Source organism: Pongo pygmaeus, chromosome 3, assembly GCF_028885625.2.
Source record: "Pongo pygmaeus isolate AG05252 chromosome 3, NHGRI_mPonPyg2-v2.0_pri, whole genome shotgun sequence".
Taxonomy (NCBI): domain Eukaryota; kingdom Metazoa; phylum Chordata; class Mammalia; order Primates; family Hominidae; genus Pongo; species Pongo pygmaeus.
In genome coordinates, this window is record NC_072376.2 from 93,231,621 (window position 1) to 93,252,275 (window position 20,655).

The 20,655-nt window shown below is 36.0% G+C and overlaps 1 protein-coding gene across 2 annotated transcripts in view; it reads left to right on the forward strand.

Moving 5' to 3' along the window:
* CFAP299 (cilia and flagella associated protein 299) overlaps positions 1-7,388 on the forward strand; it is a 702,620-nt gene extending 695,232 nt beyond the window's left edge. For both annotated transcript variants that reach the window (XM_054486128.2, XM_063663795.1), the window contains one exon: positions 7,163-7,388. In XM_054486128.2, the coding sequence (XP_054342103.1) occupies positions 7,163-7,258 (96 nt within the window). In that variant the 3' untranslated portion in view covers positions 7,259-7,388. The remainder of the gene's footprint in view (positions 1-7,162) is intronic.
* Positions 7,389-20,655: the final 13,267 nt, after the last annotated feature.

The window sequence follows — 20,655 nt, forward strand, 5'->3', positions numbered from 1 at the left end:
AAACTTTAGATAGATATTGTCAAATTGGTTTGCAGTTAGACCATGTCAATTTACAATTATATCTGAGCTGTTTAAAATTTCCCATTTCCCATGCCCTATTTATTTTGCATACTTTTTTAACTTTGTTAATTTCACAGTCCAGATTTGTTTGTAGTCATTTTGATTTGCATTTTTTATTACTATTGGAAATGAACATTTCTTTTATATGCATGCTAGTATATAATATTCTTATTTATATATTTATTTTAGAGACAGTGTCTTGCTCTGTCTGGCGCCCAGTGGCACAATCATAACTCACTGTAGCCTAGAAGTCCTGGGCTCACATGATCCCACTTCAACCCCGGCACATTCCCCCTCCCTAGCCTCTGGCATAGCTGGGACCACAAGCACTAATCACCATGCCTAAGGTTTGTTTTTTTTTTATAGCGACAGTATGTTGCCCGGGCTGGTCTCCAACTCCTGGCCTCAAGCAATCCTCCTGCCTTGGCCACCCAAATTAATGGGATTACAGGCTTGAGCCACCATGCCCAATCTCCTTTTTTCTGCAATTGTTATTTCCGTCTACGTACTTTCCTTTAGGGTTTTACTGGGAATTTTAAAATAAATTTTTAAAGTATTCTATGTGTAGAGGGTAGAAAACTTTTGGCTATCATATTTTTAGTGACAAACCAAAATTGTTTTGTCATGCAAAATTTTTAAATTTTTCTATGATCCTAACTACTGATTTCTCTTTCTAATAGCTTTCATTGCTTCTATATTTAAAAAGATCCCTATACTAGAATCAGGAAAATAGTTACATATATTTTCTTCTAAATTTGTTTATGGTTCTTTTGATACATTTAAATCTGTAATTCTTCTGGGATTTTGTAGAGTAAGGTTAGAATCTTCTTGTTTCATCAATTATTATTTTTCAGTAACTTTTTACTGTAGGACTTATTCCAATATCTTGTTTTACCCATATTTTATACTTGGCTTGGAGTCCCATCTCTCCTGGGACCCAGTAGTGGTTTCAGGCAGTAATCTTTTCACAGCTCCTTACAGTGCCATGAATTTGAAGGAAGAGCTTTCTAAGTGCTGAATTTTCTCAGCCAGTTACATCGTTTGCTGTTGCTGTTGTGTATGTGTGACTGTTTTTAGCACTCTTTTTATACATTATTAAGAAACAATTTTTAAAAGAAGATAAATCATCATTATCATACAGATATAGAGTGAATATGTGGCAAAGATTTTTAACTCATTAATTAATGAGGGACCAGTAAGGTATTACAACTGATTCCAGAGAATTCAAAGAGCAGAGACATAAAAAGGGAATAAACAGATTTTAAAATAAATTTGCAAATAAATAAAAAGCGTCAATGCAAAAATCCATTGTATTCTACTGAACACAACTACTTTGCATTACTACAGACAAGAATTGTTTGAATTATTATCGATTTCTAAAATTTACGAAATTGTAATACAGATCATAAATGAGAAAACCTAAATGAGTGAGTAATCAAGATACCCACTGTTTGATTTTTTGCCCATTTCAAAGTTTCTCACAAGTTTCCCTGGCAGTCTGTCTCCTTTCCTCTTTTTATCATAATAATTTCAGAAAGATTATTCTTTATCATAAAATGCAGCTAGTCTTATTAGGTTTACCTTACTATTTATATAGGTGTCGCAAAAGTGTTATTTTACCATATAGGTCACCTTAAGTTTCCATTGTAAATTCTAAGGCTATACAATTTTGAACAAATACTAAATTAAATTCTGTCTGTAAGTATTCATAAGGAATCTCAAATTGGACTTTTAAGGCCCTCTATTATTTGTCATCCTGCTGCTAGAAAACTAAATCCAAGAAACTCTGTCCACAAGATTTCACCTATAAAACCTATAACTTTGGGTAAATTATTCCCTTCTAAAAGTCCCAAAATATCTTAAGATAACTTACACGTAGTATACAATATTCTTGACCATTAAAGCCAAGGAGTAGACCAGTTTGTCCAGAAGGTCTTTGTAAATACTACCTCCATAAGTCAAGTCGAACTTAATTCCTTAAAAATAGCTGTTTCTGTGTGATTCAATGAACATTGTTTTCAAACATGACATTACAGGGAAGGCTTTGGTTTTATAATTTGTACAATTACATCCTGGTAAAAAGGATGACAACTTCTTACTGAACTGATGCAGATTACTAAATGGCCACGGAAAGTAAAAAGACTCAATAAGAATTTCTGAGTCCTAGAGGAATACATGAAAATCACATGTCATTTTCAAATGTTTCATTTCATTTTATAAAGTAGATTCTACTAAATTTCTATGGGTTACAGATTCCTTAAGAAGAAGGAGAAAGGGTGTTCTTATTTTTCTGAAAAATGAAACATTAAGACAACATCAACAATATCCCAAATGAATAACCATAAGAAAATTCTCTCATTACTGCATTCAGTCTTATTACAATTTTAATTCCTACGCCACTGAATCTTGTGCATCATATGCACCCTCTGCTTTGGCCTAAAATGGGTCCTGGAAATCCTGACTCAGTCCACTCATGGTGTAGTCTGAAAGCTGTCTAACCAATGTCAGCTCAGCTTTGAAGTGTCAATAAAGTACCTGGTAGTTATCTTCCATGAGGTTCTAAGACTGTTCTTTGTTGAAGACATAAATTCTGGATTATAACCTGGAAGAGAGACTTCAGGGAAGCAGCAGAGTAAAACAGTACTATCAATAAACTACAGGGACCTAAAATGACTGTCGTGGACTTATTACTAATAATTTTCAAATGTGAGCAGTCTGGTGAGAGTTTATAGTAAGAATAATGCAACAGACAAGGAAATTTAGTTCTTTCTGTGGTATGCAAAACAATGATAATAAATCCACTACAAAAGACAATTAGACAAACATCTCTAAGGATAGTGATTAAATCTATTTTCAAAGAAGTCTGTGAATGATATGTCTGATTCAAAAAATGGATGAAAATAATTTTACAGAGGAAGAAGTCTTGAGATAGAGACAACACATAGATAATACTAAAACATAATTGCTAATACAAGAAACCAAGTAAAGAAATTTAGTAAGTGTACATAAGGCCTAAACATCTGTATTTTTTAAACAGTAGCTGAAATTATGACTGAAAACATTATGCTATTGTTGTCTAATGTCATTAGGCAAAACACTGCTACAACTCTGATAAATATGGAAAAACCTGATGGAAATATTTCCAAGAGTTACAATCATTATTTCCCTTAGGTTAAAAACAAGTAAAGCAGAAAGGGCAATGAAAAAAAATTCAGGAACTTCCCATAAAGCATATAAAATTTCTGAAATATTTTTGTTAATAACATTATACCTATTCAATTTACATAAGTAAGGCTGAGCATCTCTTCTGATTTGAAAATTCTTCCCAAGGAATTCCACAAACAAAACTAATTATTTTTAGCACCTCTTTGCAAAGGTGAAGGAATAACTCTTTGTGATATTTTTGAAGGGCCATCTGGGAAATCTCAAAGATAGTTTTAAGTGTAAAAGATATCCTGACTGTTTTATTAATTTTTTCTATACTTAAGATCCGATTATGAATGGCAAAAATCAGAAAAAATAATAGAGGACATTTGGACATTTGATTAAAATAAGATCAGGGTACCAGAGAAATAATAATGAGTTAACAGTTTAAGTACATACTTAAAACAATAAAATATTAAAAAATATATATACATTAACTTGGTTGTAAAGAACCTTAGCTCTTTATATGTGAGGAAATTGTTCTTTGCATTCTTTTTATTAAATTAATCAGGGATGTAACAAATTCAATATAAAGCACAGAAAATTATTTTTATAAGACATGATTTTTGCTATCTATCTAGGCAGATTACATAGAAAGTTAAAAAAAAAAAGGCTTTCATCTAGCAGGCAAATAGTAAGCTAAGAAAACAAGCCCATCAAGATTGGGCAAATTTTACTAAAATTGTAGCACATCTCATAGCTTTTGTTCAGACTCAGGTATTATGAATTAAGGCAAGTAAAATATATTTCCAAAATTTGCTCTTCATTTTGCTTTTTCATATCACTGCAATTTTCAGGGGATCCATGAGCACAAAACCACTTTTATATTAATCCTCAAATGTTATTTCTGTTAAAACTTCAATATGTTTGTCATTGTTGTGATCAAATGAAGCAGTAACTATTTTTAAAGTTCTCAATTTCAACTTTCAATATGGAAAATATTAACAGTTATCAACTACATAAGTGAAAGATTTTAGGGTCCTTAGTAAGTCCCAAGATTGTACAGAGGTCCTGAGATGGGGAAAATCATGGGAGGGAAGCCTGAAAACCACTACTCTGTATATCCCCACTATTATATACTACTACAAAACCACTACAATAGGACAAAACTATTTTCTCTTTGAAACACGAAAGGACATAGACAGTGGTGTCAGTCTGTCCCTATTCTCACAGTGTAGTCTTAACTATTCATATTAAAAGGACTTTTACCAAAGTAACTTCTATTTCAAGAAGAAAACTAGAGGCTGATAATTAAGAATTGTGTATCTTCCACAAGCATTTTAAAAGATGAGCAAAGTTTATATTGCAACTTTCAATAGCCACATACATACCTTTTTAAAGAGACAAAATGAATACATTCATTAACAGGACCCAAAACAAACACATTCTATAGGATATAAGCAAAAGTGTAAAAACTTAAAATTATGCCTAATAATTAAGCATCAAATTTACAGTCTCCTATCTCAGTTAGAAATCATCTATATATCAAGCGAGTATTCATTGTATAATTCAACTTAATATCAGTCTAAGGTTATGTGTTGCCTAAGGATCTTGGGACCTATATTCAAGCTGACTTAAAAAAAAAAAACAAAAAAAACCCCACGATTACTGTTGAAATAAAGTTGTCTCAATAATGATTCAATTTAGTTGAATATAAATTTATACTTTTCATTATCTAAAATATTGTGTAGGCATGTTGTTAGTTAGTAGACCTAAGTAAGTTTAAGAAAAACAAACCCAAGTAGAATAAAATGTTATTTATATTAAACCCAACACTGATAAATCATAGACCATAGCTGCTTATTTTGAACCAAAATTATTACACTAGTCTTGTTTACCAAAGATTTACTGTAATTATGTAAACTTAAATTTTAAAAACATTTCTGAGTTTCCGTAAAAATAAGTTATTAAGTATAGCACAATTTAAAATACTATAACTTTAAATTTCCTAAGTTTTGGAATTTTATGAATATTTGATTTATATAAGAATGTATTTATATAAGAACCCTATAGGCCAATCAGAACAGAGATTCTTTAATTTAGGAGACATTTTAACCTAATTCATTACCCTCCAGAGAGAGGAAAATATTACGCACTCATCCAAAAAGAGATAAAGGTCTTTCTAAATTATCAGCATCTAGACACACAGACACAAGATTGCTTATAACTTCAGATCTAAGTATTAGCCACATATCAAAAGTAAACACAGAAAAATCACCAGTTCATATATCAAAGCATTGTACTCTTTCCTGATGGGCACAAGAGTCTTAATTTGAGCTCAAAATAGACAAATAACAACCAATAAAAATAAAATACTTTAAAAAAGATTATTGTCTGTCACACAAGGGGAATAAATCTCTCTAATCCATTAATCCATTTACAAAAATAACAATGGCTAGCCCACAATGTTCTGAATCACTGCTGTCACCAATAGGAAATAATATATCAATTGTAAGAGCTCCAAAGACAAAAACAAAACACAAAAATGGCCAAAAAGGAAAATATAGAAAGAAACAGAAGATCTGCAAAGTTAAATTTCTATTGTTACTGGGTATTTACCTTTGGGAGTCTGGGTTTAAGCCCCCAGGGGTACAACCTCCTCCAGCATGTAGCTTATTCATCTATCAGAGGAATCCACTGACTATTGGCAGAAGAACCTCCAAAATATTTACAAGATAATTTTTAAAGGGGTGTAAATAACTCTCATGCAGCTATAACATAAATGTTCAAAATATTTCATTTAATTCATTAATTGTAGAAGGAACCAGTAAGATATTATAACCAGTTCAAAGGAGAATTCAAAGAGCAGAACATATCTGTATAGGGAATAAGGAAAATTGAAATAAAAATAGCTGCAAAATAGGTCTCTATACAGGGCAATGATTAATTGAATTCCACTGGGCACAATTATTTTGCATATTTGTGGGCAAGATATTTTCCATTATTATCAATTTTATACAACTTAAAGAGTTGTAAAATAGCACAAAAACAATAAAAAGCAAAACTAACTTAGATGGGGGCACAGTCAGGACACCCACTTTTTTGTTTAGCACAAGAAATTAAGTACCATATGGAAAAGGCAATACCAAACTTCTCTTTATCCTTAATTCTAAATTTCTAATTATCTCTTCTTAGGAGAGATCAAATAATATCATTCTTTTCTACATCAAATATACAAAAGGCCTAGTAACTAAAATTTTCTAATTGTACATACTGTGCAACTCTTTTAGAATCATTTTTTTCTTCTCTGAGCATCAGCTTTACACAAACTTCTTTCTTCTCCCTTATCAATACCACATTAGCAAATATTTATTTCCATAGAGGCTTTCTAGAAGCCTATCAGTATGATAAACTATTCTAATTTTTTTTAAAAAAGATGAAATCCTTTTAAAAGGTTATAATTTGAAGGAAGAAAAAAAAAGCAGATCAAATAGTTTGTAAAGTGATAAGAAAGATGCTTTATGTAAAACCCACCATAGACAGGCACTTCCACTGGTCTAAACCAATCCCAAACTTGAGACATTTTATTTGACAAACTTGAAATCAAGATAGGATTCTTTTTGAATTATTACCCTGAAGTCACACGTCTTTGTAAAGCCCTTCGCTAGGAATTCTGAAGTTAGTGACTCATGGGGTTCAGTAGAGTCTAGACAAGCATGAGCCTGTGACACTGCTTTGACCCTGGGCATTTTCAATATCACAACCCAGGGCCTCAAAGCTCCTAATTGGAATAATGATCACTCCTGAGAAAAAGACTGGGGGAAAACATGTATATATCTCCATGGAAACAAACTTGCTAGTTTTGTTTTCTACAATATAAAGCAAAAAATAAAAAATAAAAAAAATAAGGCCAAGTATTTGTATAGACTTGACTAACAATATAATTTATGTATTTTAGGCGCAGCCAGGTGACAACTCTACTAGAATCCCTATCCCGACAGAACTCTACATACAAGCTGTCATTTTTGACCACATTTCCAGAAGGAAGACTTAAGTACCAACATGTTAATTTCCTAATAATTTGCTAAATGTAAATAAATTCCGTAGACAGAGCAAATTAGAATAATAAATGAGCCCTGCAGCTGGAAGGCAAATTAGAACAATAAAGTTAATAAAGAAGTTAGAAAGAAAACTGTAATATTGACTGTCTTTTTATTATACAGATAGCCTCTAAGCTGATTGCAACATTTCATGGGAGAGAATTTTGGTACTACTTCAAAGGTAACAGGAATTGGTGACTATTATGTAGCTCAGAATTAAAAAAAAAAAACAAAAAAAAACAGTTCCAGGTCCCACTATTGCTAAATCGAATGGACCAAGCTTTTGCCTTATGGCAGTGCTGGCTGCTAAAATCATTGAATATTGACTGTTAAGGGGTCCCAAATTGGCATACAAGGTTTTCAATAGTACTAAACAAGTAAGTAAAATCTGCACTATCCCATGAAATGATGTATAAAATGAACGAAAGTGTTTAATATGCATATATGCTTGGATAACATGAATCCTATAACAGCGAAGCTGAGGAAATGAAATCTAAAGGAAACTAGAAGATATTAGAAAAATCAAGACTTGATGATAGAAATAAGCACTTTTTCCTGATGTGCCGTGCAGGTGGCTTTTGTGCAGAAAAGATATTATTTGAAGGCCACTTTTTATTAAAAATTAATATTTGGTTCTTCCTCTTCTTTTTCTCATTCAATTTAATTCCTTTATTTTTAGTGTTTCAAAATATTTTTTATTTTTTATTTCATATTTTAATTATTTTTAATGTATTTTTAAAAAATTATTATTATACTTTAAGTTCTAAGGTACATGTGCAAAACGTGCAGTTTTGTTTCATAGGTATAGGGGCCATGGTAGTTTGCTGCACCCATCAACCCATCATCTATATTAGGTATTTCTCCTAATGCTATCCCTCCCCTAGCCCCCCACCTCCCAACAGGCCCTGGTGTGTGATGTTCCCCTCCCTGTGTCCATGTGTTCTCATTGTTCAACTCCCACTTAATGAGTGAGAACATGAGGTATAGTTTGAAGTCAGGTATCGTGATGCCTCCAGCTTTGTTCTTTTTGCTTAGGATTGTCTTGGCTATGTGTACTCTTTTTTGGTTCCATATGAAATTTAAAGTAGTTTTTTCCAATTCTGTGAAGAAAGTCAATAGGAGCTTGATGGGGATAGCATTGAATGTATAAATTGCTTTAGTCAGTATGGCCATTTTCATGATATTGATTCTTCCTATCCATGAACATGGAATGTTTTTCCATTTATTTGTGTCCTCTCTTATTTTCTTGAGCAGTGGTTTGTAGTTGTCTTTGAAGAGGTCCTTCACATCCCTTGTAAGTTGGATTCCTAGGTATTTTATTCTCTTTGTAGCAATTGTGAATGGGAGTTCACTCATGATTTGGCTCTCTGTTTGTCTGTTATTGGTGTATAGCAATGCTTGTGATTTTTGCACATTGATTTTGTATGCTGAGACTTTGCTGAAGTTGTTTATCAGCTTAAGGAGATTTTGGGCTGAGACAATGGGATTTTATAAATATACAATCATGTCATCTGCAAACAGAAACAATTTAACTTCCTCTCTTTCTGTTTGAATACCCTTTATTTCTTTCTCTTGCCTGATTGCCCTGGCCAGAACTTCCAATACTATGTTGAATAGGAGTGGTGAGAGAGGGCATCCTTGTCTTGTGCTGGTTTTCAAAGGGAATGCTTCCAGTTTTTGCCCATTCAGTATGATATTGGCAGTGGGTTTGTCACGAATAGCTCTTATTATTTTGAGATACGTTTAAACAACCTTGTACTGAGGCAATTAGGTGGGGACAACCCGGTGGAAATCTGCTCAGGTGTGGGGTTGGTAGAGCCCAAAGCAGGAAGTTGCAGTTCAAATGCAAGGGGGTATTCATGGGGAAGATGATGACTTGGCACGATATGCCAGATTCCAAGCAGGTTGAGTGGAGCGATATTACATTGGAATTGGGTATATCAGGGTGATCTCATAATTTTCAGTATATACAATGTATAGAACAGATATGGAATATATATCTGTGCATGTATAGTCCCTCACTCTGTTCACTGAAAGAGCCCAGGAGCAGCCACCCACCAATATCAGTGAGCATACCTAATGCCCAGATCTCATATTCCTAACACCATTTTCCACCAGAAAAAAGCAGGGATGGGGATCCTTGAGAAAACAACTAATTTGGGGGCTGAAGCAGGGAAAATACAAGAGTCTGGAGTACCTTGTTGTGCCAGAAAGTAAAAAAGTTCTCAAAAAACAAATGGGATTTATCAAAAGGATCACAGAACTGTGTGAAGGGTACCCACTGGCCAAATATGGGACCATTAGGGCATCAAAATGATGATAATTACAGAGATAAAATAGGAAACACTGAGTCCATAGTGATCTACAGACATGAATAAATTGGATGTTAGATAAGAAAGAGGATATTTACATAGTATCCACAAAATATTTATTAATTACAGAGAAAACAGTAGAGATAGCTGGCAGACACCACTCTCAGCAAATGATCAAAGAAAATATCATCAGTAATGAAGCAAAATGAATATGTGCCCTAGCAAATAAGATTCATCTCTGAATCAATTTGTCAAATAGACATTTTAAATTGGAAGAGCAAGACTCATCTGATGCAACAGGGGAACGTAGCATCCCCTTTGTAATAGTACTTCCAAAGTTGCATAACCTGAATCTAATCAAAAGAAAACTCAGACAAACCCAAATCCAGAGATGTTATTAAAAATAACTGGCCTGTAATCTTTAAAAGTGACAGTGAAGGTAAAAAGAAAGAACTGTCCCAGTCTGAAGAAGGATAGAGAGGAAGACATGACAACCAAATACAACACATGATTCTGAAGTAGATCCTTATTCTATAATGGGAATTTGGGGGCAACTGGTGAAAATTTAATTTTTCCAATTGGTGAAAATTTAAGGTTCTGAAGATTAAATGGTAGTAATATAAGAATATTTATTTCTCAATTTGGATGATTGTATTGTGGTTAGATTTATTTCCTGATTTCGATTATTATATTGTGGTTATGTAGCAGAATGTTCTTAAATATAGGAAATTACACTGAAGCATTTGAGAGTCCAAAGGGGATCATGTCAGTAGGTTATTTATAAATAATTCATGGGAAAAGGTCTTGGTGATATGCTTACAACTTTTCTGTTAGTCCGAGATGTTTTGTGATCAAATAAATGTTTGACCTATTAAATTTATAAATTAAAAACCCTAGTTTCATACACTTTATAATGTATAAATTTTATTATTCTATCAATAGATTTGACCAAATTTTAACAATCACTTCTAGGGGTCCTTCTATAGTTTAACTAAATTCCTTTGAACATTTTAAATTTTAATTATAAACTTTATTGTATTTAATTTTCTAAGAATTTTAAAGTTTTACCTAAAAATAAGCCCTCCCATGCATTTAAATGACTATTGTAAATCTAATAAAATAAATATAATGACCCTTATGTTTGCCTAAAATATTCCAGTATGGCTTATAAATGCATAAAATTTAACCTTAAAATTATATCTTAAAAAATTATTCAGTTATCACACTTTAAATGGGAATAGCAAGGCTTATCTGTTAGATATTCTACATTCTAATATGCCAGCTTCTCTAAAATGTAACTACTTATTTTTAAATAGAGATATTTAAAATTTTTCAAACATCAAACATATTTACAATTTATTCCTATATTTAATGCTAAGTTTTAAAGCACTAAAAAGTCAATTATATTATCACAAGTAAATTTTATATTAGCCTCTGAATTGAATTTACTGATAGTAAATACTAACTGGAGATTTAAGTTGGATTATGAGATGTATTAGTTTGCAAGTTCTGCTCTAACAAACTCCCACAGCCTGGGTGACTTAAACACAGAAATGTCTTTTCTCACAGTTCTGGAGTTTGGAAGTCTCAAATCAACTGTCAGTAGGTCTGGTTTCTTCTTTTTTTTTTTTTTTTCTTTTTATTATTATTATTCTTATTATTATACTTTAGGCTCTATGGTACATGTGCGCAACGTGCAGGTAAGTTACATATGTATACATGTGCCATGCTGGTGTGCTGCACCCACCAACTCGTCATCTAGCATTAGGTATATCTCCCAATGCTATCCCTCCCCACTCCACCCACCCCGCAACAGTCCCCGAAGTGTGATGTTCCCCTTCCTGTGTCCATGTGTTCTCATTGTTCAATTCCCACCTATGAGTGAGAATATGCGGTGTTTGGTTTTTTGTTCTTGCGATAGTTTACTGAGAATGATGATTTCCAATTTCATCCATGTCCCTACAAAGGACATGAACTCATCATTTTTTATGGCTGCATAGTATTCCATGGTGTATATGTGCCACATTTTCTTAATCCAGTCTATCATTGTTGGACATTTGGGTTGGTTCCAAGTCTTTGCTATTGTGAATAATGCGGCAATAAACATACGTGTGCATGTGTCTTTATAGCAGCATGATTTATAGTCCTTTGGGTATATACCCAGTAATGGGATGGCTGGGTCAAATGGAATTTCTAGTTCTAGATCCCTGAGGAATCGCCACACTGACTTCCACAAGGGTTGAACTAGTTTACAGTCCCACCAACAGTGTAAAAGTGTTCCTATTTCTCCACATCCTCTCCAGCACCTGTTGTTTCCTGACTTTTTAATGATTGCCATTCTAACTGGTGTGAGATGGTATCTCACTGTGGTTTTGATTTGCATTTCTCTGATGGCCGGTGATGGTAAGCATTTTTTCATGTGTTTTTTGGCTGCATAAATGTCTTCTTTTGAGAAGTGTCTCTTCATGTCCTTCGCCCACTTTTTCATGGGGTTGTTTTTTTCTTGTAAATTTGTTTGAGTTCATTGTAGATTCTGGATATTAGCCCTTTGTCAGATGAGTAGGTTGCGAAAATTTTCTCCCATTTTGTAGGTTGCCTGTTCACTCTGATGGTAGTTTCCTTTGCTGTGCAGAAGCTCTTTAGTTTAATTAGATCCCATTTCTCAATTTTGGCTTTTGTTGCCATTGCTTTTGGTGTTTTAGACATGAAGTCCTTGCCCATGCCTATGTCCTGAATGGTAATGCCTAGGTTTTCTTCTAGGGTTTTTATGGTTTTAGGTCTAACATTTAAGTCTTTAATCCATCTTGAATTGATTTTTGTATAAGGTGTAAGGAAGGGATCCAGTTTCAGCTTTCTGCATATGGCTAGCCAGTTTTCCCAGCACCATTTATTAAATAGGGAATCCTTTCCCCATTTCTTGTTTTTGTCAGGTTTGTCAAAGATCAGATAGTTGTAGATATGTGGCATTATTTCTGACGGCTCTGTTCTGTTCCATTGATCTATATCTCTGTTTTGGTACCAGTACCATGCTGTTTTGGTTACTGTAGCCTTGTAGTATAGTTTGAAGTCAGGTAGTGTGATGCCTCCAGCTTTGTTCTTTTGGCTTAGGATTGACTTGGCGATGCGGGCTCTTTTTTGGTTCCATATGAACTTTAAAGTAGTTTTTTCCAATTCTGTGAAGAAAGTCATTGGTAACTTGATGGGGATGGCATTGAATCTGTAAATTACCTTGGGAAGGATGGCCATTTTCATGATATTGATTCTTCCTACCCATGAGCATGGAATGTTCTTCCATTTGTTTGTATCCTCTTTTATTTCCTTGAGCAGTGGTTTGTAGTTCTCCTTGAAGAGGTCCTTCACATCCCTTGTAAGTTGGATTCCTAGGTATTTTATTCTCTTTGAAGCAATTGTGAATGGGAGTTCACTCATGATTTGGCTCTCTGTTTGTCTGTTATTGATGTATAAGAATGCTTGTGATTTTTGTACATTGATTTTGTATCCTGAGACTTTGCTGAAGTTGCTTATCAGCTTAAGGAGATTTTGGGCTGAGACAATGGGGTTTTCTACATATACTATCATGTCATCTGCAAACAGGGACAATTTGACTTCCTCTTTTCCTAATTGAATACCCTTGATTTCCCTCTCTTGCCTAATTGCCCTGGCCAGAACTTCCAACACTATGTTGAATAGAAGTGGTGAGAGAGGGCATCCCTGTCTTGTGCCAGTTTTCAAAGGGAATGCTTCCAGTTTTTGCCCATTCAGTATGATATTGGCTGTGGGTTTGTCATAAATAGCTCTTATTATTTTGAGATACGTCCCATCAATACCTAATTTATTGAGAGTTTTTAGCATGAAGGGTTGTTGAATTTTGTCAAAGGCCTTTTCTGCATCTATTGAGATAATCATGTGGTTTTTGTCTTTGGTTCTGTATTTATATGCTGGATTACATTTATTGATTTGTGTATATTGAACCAGCCTTGCATCCCAGGGATGAAGCCCACTTGATCATGGTGGATAAGCTTTTTGATGTGCTGCTGGATTCTGTTTGCCAGTATTTTATTGAGGATTTTTGCATCAATGTTCATCAAGGATATTGGTCTAAAATTCTCTTTTTTTGTTGTGTCTCTGCCAGGCTTTGGTATCAGGATGATGCTGGCCTCATAAAATGAGTTAGAGAGGATTCCCTCTTTTTCTATTGATTGGAGTAGTTTCAGAAGGAATGGTACCAGCTCCTACTTGTACCTCTGGTAGAATTTGGCTGTGAACCCATCTGGTCCTGGACTTTTTTTGGTTGGTAAGCTATTGATTATTGCCACAATTTCAGCTCCTGTTATTGGTCTATTCAGAGATTCAACTTCTTCCTGGTTTAGTCTTGGGAGGGTGTATGTGTTGAGGAATTTATCCATTTCTTCTAGATTTTCTAGTTTATTTGTGTAGAGGTGTTTGTAATATTCTCTGATGGTAGTTTGTATTTCTGTGGGATCGGTGGTGATATCCCCTTTATCATTTTTTATTGCATCTATTGGATTCTTCTCTCTTTTTTTCTTTATTAATCTTGCTAGCGGTCTATCAATTTTGTTGATCCTTTCAAAAAACCAGCTCCTGGATTCATTTATTTTTTGAAGGGTTTTTTGTGTCTCTATTTCCTTCAGTTCTGCTCTGATTTTAGTTATTTCTTGCCTTCTGCTAGCTTTTGAATGTGTTTGCTCTTGCTTTTCTAGTTCTTTTAATTGTGATGTTAGGGTGTCAATTTTGGATCTTTCCTGCTTTCTCTTGTGGGCATTTAGTGCTATAAATTTCCCTCTACACACTGCTTTGAATGCATCCCAGAGATTCTGGTATGTTGTGTCTTGGTTCTCGTTGGTTTCAAAGAACATCTTTATTTCTGCCTTCATTTCGTTATGTACCCAGTAGTCATTCAGGAGCAGGTTGTTCAGTTTCCACGTAGTTGAGCGGTTTTGAGTGAGATTCTTAATCCTGAGTTCTAGCTTGATTGCACTGTGATCTGAGAGATAGTTTGTTATAATTTCTGTTCTTTTACATTTATTGAGGAGAGCTTTACTTCCAAGTATATGGTCAATTTTGGAATAGGTGTAGTGTGGTGCTGAAAAAAATGTATATTCTGTTGATTTGGGGTGGAGAGTTCTGTAGATGTCTATTAGGTCCGCTTGGTGCAGAGCTGAGTTCAATTCCTGGATATCCTTGTTGACTTTCTGTCTCGTTGATCTGTCTAATGTTGACAGTGGGGTGTTAAAGTCTCCCATTATTAATGTGTGGGAGTCTAAGTCTCTTTGTAGGTCACTCAGGACTTGCTTTATGAATCTGGGTGCTCCTGTTTTGGGTGCATATATATTTAGGATAGTTAGCTCTTCTTGTTGAATTAATCCCTTTAGCATTATGTAATGGCCTTCTTTGTCTCTTTTGATCTTTGTTGGTTTAAAGTCTGTTTTATCAGAGACTAGGATTGCAACCCCTGCCTTTTTTTGTTTTCCATTTGCTTGGTAGATATTCCTCCATCCTTTTATTTTGAGCCTATGTGTGTCTTTGCATGTGAGATGGGTTTCCTGAATACAGCACACTGATGGGTCTTGAGTCTTTATCCAATTTGCCAGTCTGTGTCTTTTAATTGGAGCATTTAGTCCATTTACATTTAAAGTTAATATTGTTATGTGTGAATTTGAGCCTGTCATTATGATGTTAGCTGGTTATTTTGCTCGTTAGTTGATGCAGTCTCTTCCTAGTCTCGATGGTCTTTACATTTCGGTATGATTTTGCAGTGGCTGGTACCGGTTCTGCCTTTCCATGTTTAGCGCTTCCTTCAGGAGCTCTTTTAGGGCAGGTCTGGTGGTGACAAAATCTCTCAGCATTTGCTTGTCTGTAAAGTATTTTATTTCTCCTTCACTTATGAAGCTTAGTTTGGCAGGATATGAAATTCTGGGTTGAAAATTCTTTTCTTTAAGAATGTTGAATATTGGCCCCCACTCTCTTCTGGCTTGTAGGGTTTCTGCCGAGAGATCCACTGTTAGTCTGATGGGCTTCCCTTTGATGGTAACCCGACCTTTCTCTCTGGCTGCCCTTAACATTTTTTCCTTCATTTCAACTTTGGTGAATCTGACAATTATGTGTCTTGGAGTTGCTCTTCTCGAGGAGTATCTTTGTGGCGTTCTCTGTATTTCCTGAATTTGAATGTTGGCCTGCCTTGCTAGATTGGGGAAGTTCTCCTGGATAATATCCTGCAGAGTGTTTTCCAACTTGGTTCCATTCTCCCCGTCACTTTCAGGTACACCAATCAGACGTAGATTTGGTCTTTTCACGTAGTCCCACATTTCTTGGAGGCTTTGCTCGTTTCTTTTTATTCTTTTTTCTCTAAACTTCCCTTCTCGCTTCATTTCATTCATTTCATCTTCCAGGGCTGATACCCTTTCTTCCATTTGATCGCATCGGCTCCTGAGGCTTCTGCATTCTTCACGTAGTTCTCGAGCCTTGGTTTTCAGCTCCATCAGCTCCTTTAAGCACTTCTCTGTATTGGTTATTCTAGTTATACATTCTTCTAAATTTTTTTCAAAGTTTTCAACTTCTTTGCCTTTGGTTTGAATATCCTCCCGTAGCTCGGAGTAATTTGATCGTCTGAAGCCTTCTTCTCTCAGCTCGTCAAAGTCATTCTCCGTCCAGCTTTGTTCCGTTGCTGGTGAGGAACTGCATTCCTTTGGAGGAGGAGAGGCACTCTGCTTTTTAGAGTTTCCAGTTTTTCTGCTCTGTTTTTTCCCCATCTTTGTGGTTTTATCTACTTTTGGTCTTTGATGATAGTGATGTACAGATGGGTTTTTGGTGTGGATGTCCTTTCTGTTAGTTTTCCTTCTAACAGACAGGACCCTCAGCTGCAGGTCTGTTGGAGTACCTGGCCGGCCGTGTGAGGTGTCAGTCTGCCCCTGCTGGGGGGTGCCTCCCAGTTAGGCTGCTCGGGGGTCAGGGGTCAGGGACCCACTTGAGGAGGCAGTCAGCCCGTTCTCAGATCTCCAGCTGTGTGCTGGGAGAACCACTGCTCTCCTCAAAGCTGTCAGACAGGGACATTTAAGTCTGCAGAGGTTACTGCTGTCTTTTTGTTTGTCTGTGCCCTGCCCCCCAGAGGTGGAGCCTACAGAGGCAGGCAGGCCTCCTTGAGCTGTGGTGGGCTCCACCCAGTTCAAGCTTCCAGGCTGCTTTGTTTACCTAAGCGAGCCTGGGCAATGGCGGGCGCCCCTCCCCCAGCCTCGCTGCCGACTTGCTGTTTGATCTCAGACTGCTGTGCTAGCAATCAGCGAGACTCCGTGGGCGTAGGACCCTCTGAGCCAGGTGCGGGCTATAATCTCCTGGGGCACCGTTTCCTAAGCCCGTCGGAAAAGCACAGTATTCGGGTGAGAGTGGCACCCCTGGAAAGGGAACTCCCTGACCCCTTGCACTTCCCGAGTGAGGCAATGCCTCGCCCCTGCTTCGGCTGGCGCATGGTGCACTCACCCACTGACCTGCGCCCACTGTCTGGCACTCCCTAGTGAGATGAACACGGTACCTCAGATGGAAATGTAGAAATCACCCGTCTTCTGCGTCGCTCGTGCTGGGAGCTGTAGACCGGAGCTGTTCCTATTCGGCCATCTTGTCTCCTCCCCCCCTGGTTTCTTCTAAAGCCTGTCTTCTTGGCTCACTGATGGCAGCCTTCTCTGGCTGATGCAACAGGGGAACGTAACATCCGGATGTCCTCACATGCTCTTTCCTCTCTGAGCACATCCCCAGTATCTTTCTGTGTACCCAAATTTCCTCTTCTTATAAGGACACCAGCCAGATTGGATTAGGGTCCACCATGATAGCTTCATGTTAACTTAATTACCTCTTTAGAAGCCGTATCTCCAACAGATGAACATATTTCAACATATGAACTTTGGACAGACAATTCAGACCATAGCATGGCATGTGGACTACAAACACCCAGGACACTTCCCCGTGATTAGACTTTCATGGCTGATGCTAAGCCAAGTCTAAACCTCTGAGGATTCCAACATCATGCCTTTCAAATTAAGGTTGTCTTGTTTTCTAAGTGCCCTGGATTCAAATTTCTTATTATCTAATACTCTTGTCTGATTTGAGTTTTTGTCACCCACTGAGGTTAACTGATAGTCAGTGAGTCTATGCATGGTGTCATTCCATTTCGAAATTGTTTTCATATTCTTTCTATTGGCCAGGCCAACACTCCTATAAAAGTCTTCAATGGCATCTGATTGTATGGAGCATATCTCTCAAGTCTTACCTTGTCCTGTTGTCACAGTTCTAATGTCACATTAATGCAACTATTGGAACTTGGAAAGTCCTTTTGTGGAAACTTATTGAGGAGATTTCCACCCAATAAAGAAGAGAGAGCAATTAGGGAACCGTTATGAATGAGTTCAGGTACACTAAGAAAGTAATTTTAACCTGAAGCTAATGGTTGAATGCAGAACCCAGGAAAGGGGACACGTGAAATGTACGTGATAATCTGCAAAAAGAACAGTGGGCCAAAGAGACAGGACCTAAGAATGAGCTAGCCAACAGAACGGAACAATGCAATAAAGAATAAAGCACATTAAGAACCAGACTATTTGTTAAGCTGAGTTGGTAATTGGCCACATTACCTTATCTCTCCATACTTTGGCTCCTAAAGGTCACTTCATATTCAAAACATCTCTGATTCCTCATTGCTGTTTTTCTTTAATATATCTATAGATTCCTCCAGCTGAAGAGACTAGCCTAGTAAGTTAGGTGTGAAAAGAATACGTTTGTATTTCAGGAATAATCACAATCAAAGACTTGAATACTCAGAACTCCTTGTCTATATCATTAGTCCTGAGTTCTTCTCTATGCGTAATTTACTCTTTCTGGAAAACAGCCTCGTGTTTCTCTCGACCTCTGTTGTCATGGAAAATATGTTCTGAACAATTCTAGAGTCTCATATTCTTTTCCTCTCCCTCTCCCTATCTCCCTGCCACTATCCCTCCCTCTTCTCTCCTTCCCCCCACCCCAACCACTTTTTCCCAAGTCCAGAATCCCATAGAAGGAAAATTCGACTCAGCTTTGCATTATTTGAGATTTTGTTTGTTTGCTTGCAAGCCACAAAAAAAAAAACAAAAACAAAAACAAATCTCACACATTGAAACAGAGAGAAGGTACAGGAATCCAGAATTGAAAACTGAGACTTGAGAAAGAAAGAATACAGAGGAATTGAGGAAGCCTCTCTGTCAAGCACTGCCAGTTAGAAAGCTGAGCTCCAACTACTCCCCAGTCCATGTATGCAAATCCCACATTTCGAATTTCCAGGAGAGGAAACCTGATTGGTCACACTAGTATCTGGTTTTCCTTCTTGGATAAATCAGCAATGGTCAGGGTTAGATGGTTAAACATAATAACTAGAGGTTCATCCCTGTGTGTCAACGGCTGTTTCCAGAGAGAGGGAAATTTTCATGAGTTGAAAAGACATAGCGAGAAATATCTACTGTAAAATTGCTTGAAACTTGTACTTTGAAACAAACTTTGCTAAAATTCAGTAAGTGTGATGTTGACTCAATTTAATGTTAAAATTTTTACTGGGAAGGATACTTCTTCCCTAAGTTATTTTGAGTTATTTTAGATATTTCACCAGGAAGGAGTGTCAATGTTTTCTTCCAAATGCAGTTTTGTTAATCAATTAAAACTATTTTTATAAATAAAATTAAGTTGTGTGATATGCTTCATATATAAATTTTAACATGTATTTCAGTTAAAATGCATCTTGAATGATTTATTCAATACATTTCTCAAATTGGTGTACTTGTATATTATTTGGAAGTTTTGCAACTCTACTTATGGGAACACTTTCTATGTGTATAGATTTTTCTTTCCCTCCTGGCCAGTAACACTTGATTTATGGACACTGAATATTGAATTTCATGTAATTTTTAAAATCTACAGACTTTATTTTTTATATCAGTTTTAGGTTTACAAAATAATTGAGCACAAAGTACAGATAGTTTCTATATGCCTTTTCTCCATTACATATTCACACAGATTCCTCTAGTGTTAACAACTTGCACGAGTGTGGTATATTTGTTATAACTGATGAACCAGTATTGAAAAATGTTAACTAAAGTCCATAATTTACATTAGGGATCACTCTTTGGGTTGTTCAGTTCTATAGGTTTTATCGTTTTTTTCTTTTTTATCTTTTTTTCGAGACAGGGTTTACTCTGTTGCCCAGGCTGGAGTGCAGTGGCACAATCATAGCTCACTGTAACCTTGAACTCTTGGGCTCAAGTGATCCTCTTGCCTTATTCTCCCAAGTAGCTAGGACTACAGGCATGTGCCAGCACACCTGGCCCAGTTCTGTTGATTTTAACAAATACATGCTGTTTTGTATCCACCATTACAGTATCATACAAAACAGTTTCACTGCCTTAAAAATCACTTTTGCTCCACCTACTCATTCTTCCCTCCTTACCCTCTTAAACCTCTAGGAACCTCTAATGTTTTTACTGCCTTTTTAGTTTTGCCTTTTCTAGAATGTCATACAGATGGAATTGTATATAGCATCTTTCACTTAGGAATATGCATTTAAGTTTCCTCTGTAACTTTTCATGGCTTGATAGCTCATTTCTTTTTTTAATCACTGAATCATATTCCCTTGTATGGATGTATGACAGTCTGTTTATTCATTCACCAGTGGAAGGAAAACTTGGTTCTTCCCAGGTTTTGACAATTATCAGTAAAACTGCTATAAATATTTGTGTCCAGAGTTTTTATGGACATAAGTTTTCAATTCATTTAAGTAAATATCTAGGAGCATGATTGCTGGATCATATGAGTTAGCTTTGTAAGAAGCTGACAAATTGTCTTACAAAGTAACTATACTGTTTTGCACTCCCACCATTAATGATTGAGAGTTCCTGTTGCCCCACATTCTGATCAGCACCTAGTGTTGTCAGTGTTTTTGAATTTTAGCCATTCTCATAGTTGTGTAGTAGCATCTTATTGTTGTTTTAATTTGCAATTTCCTGAAGACA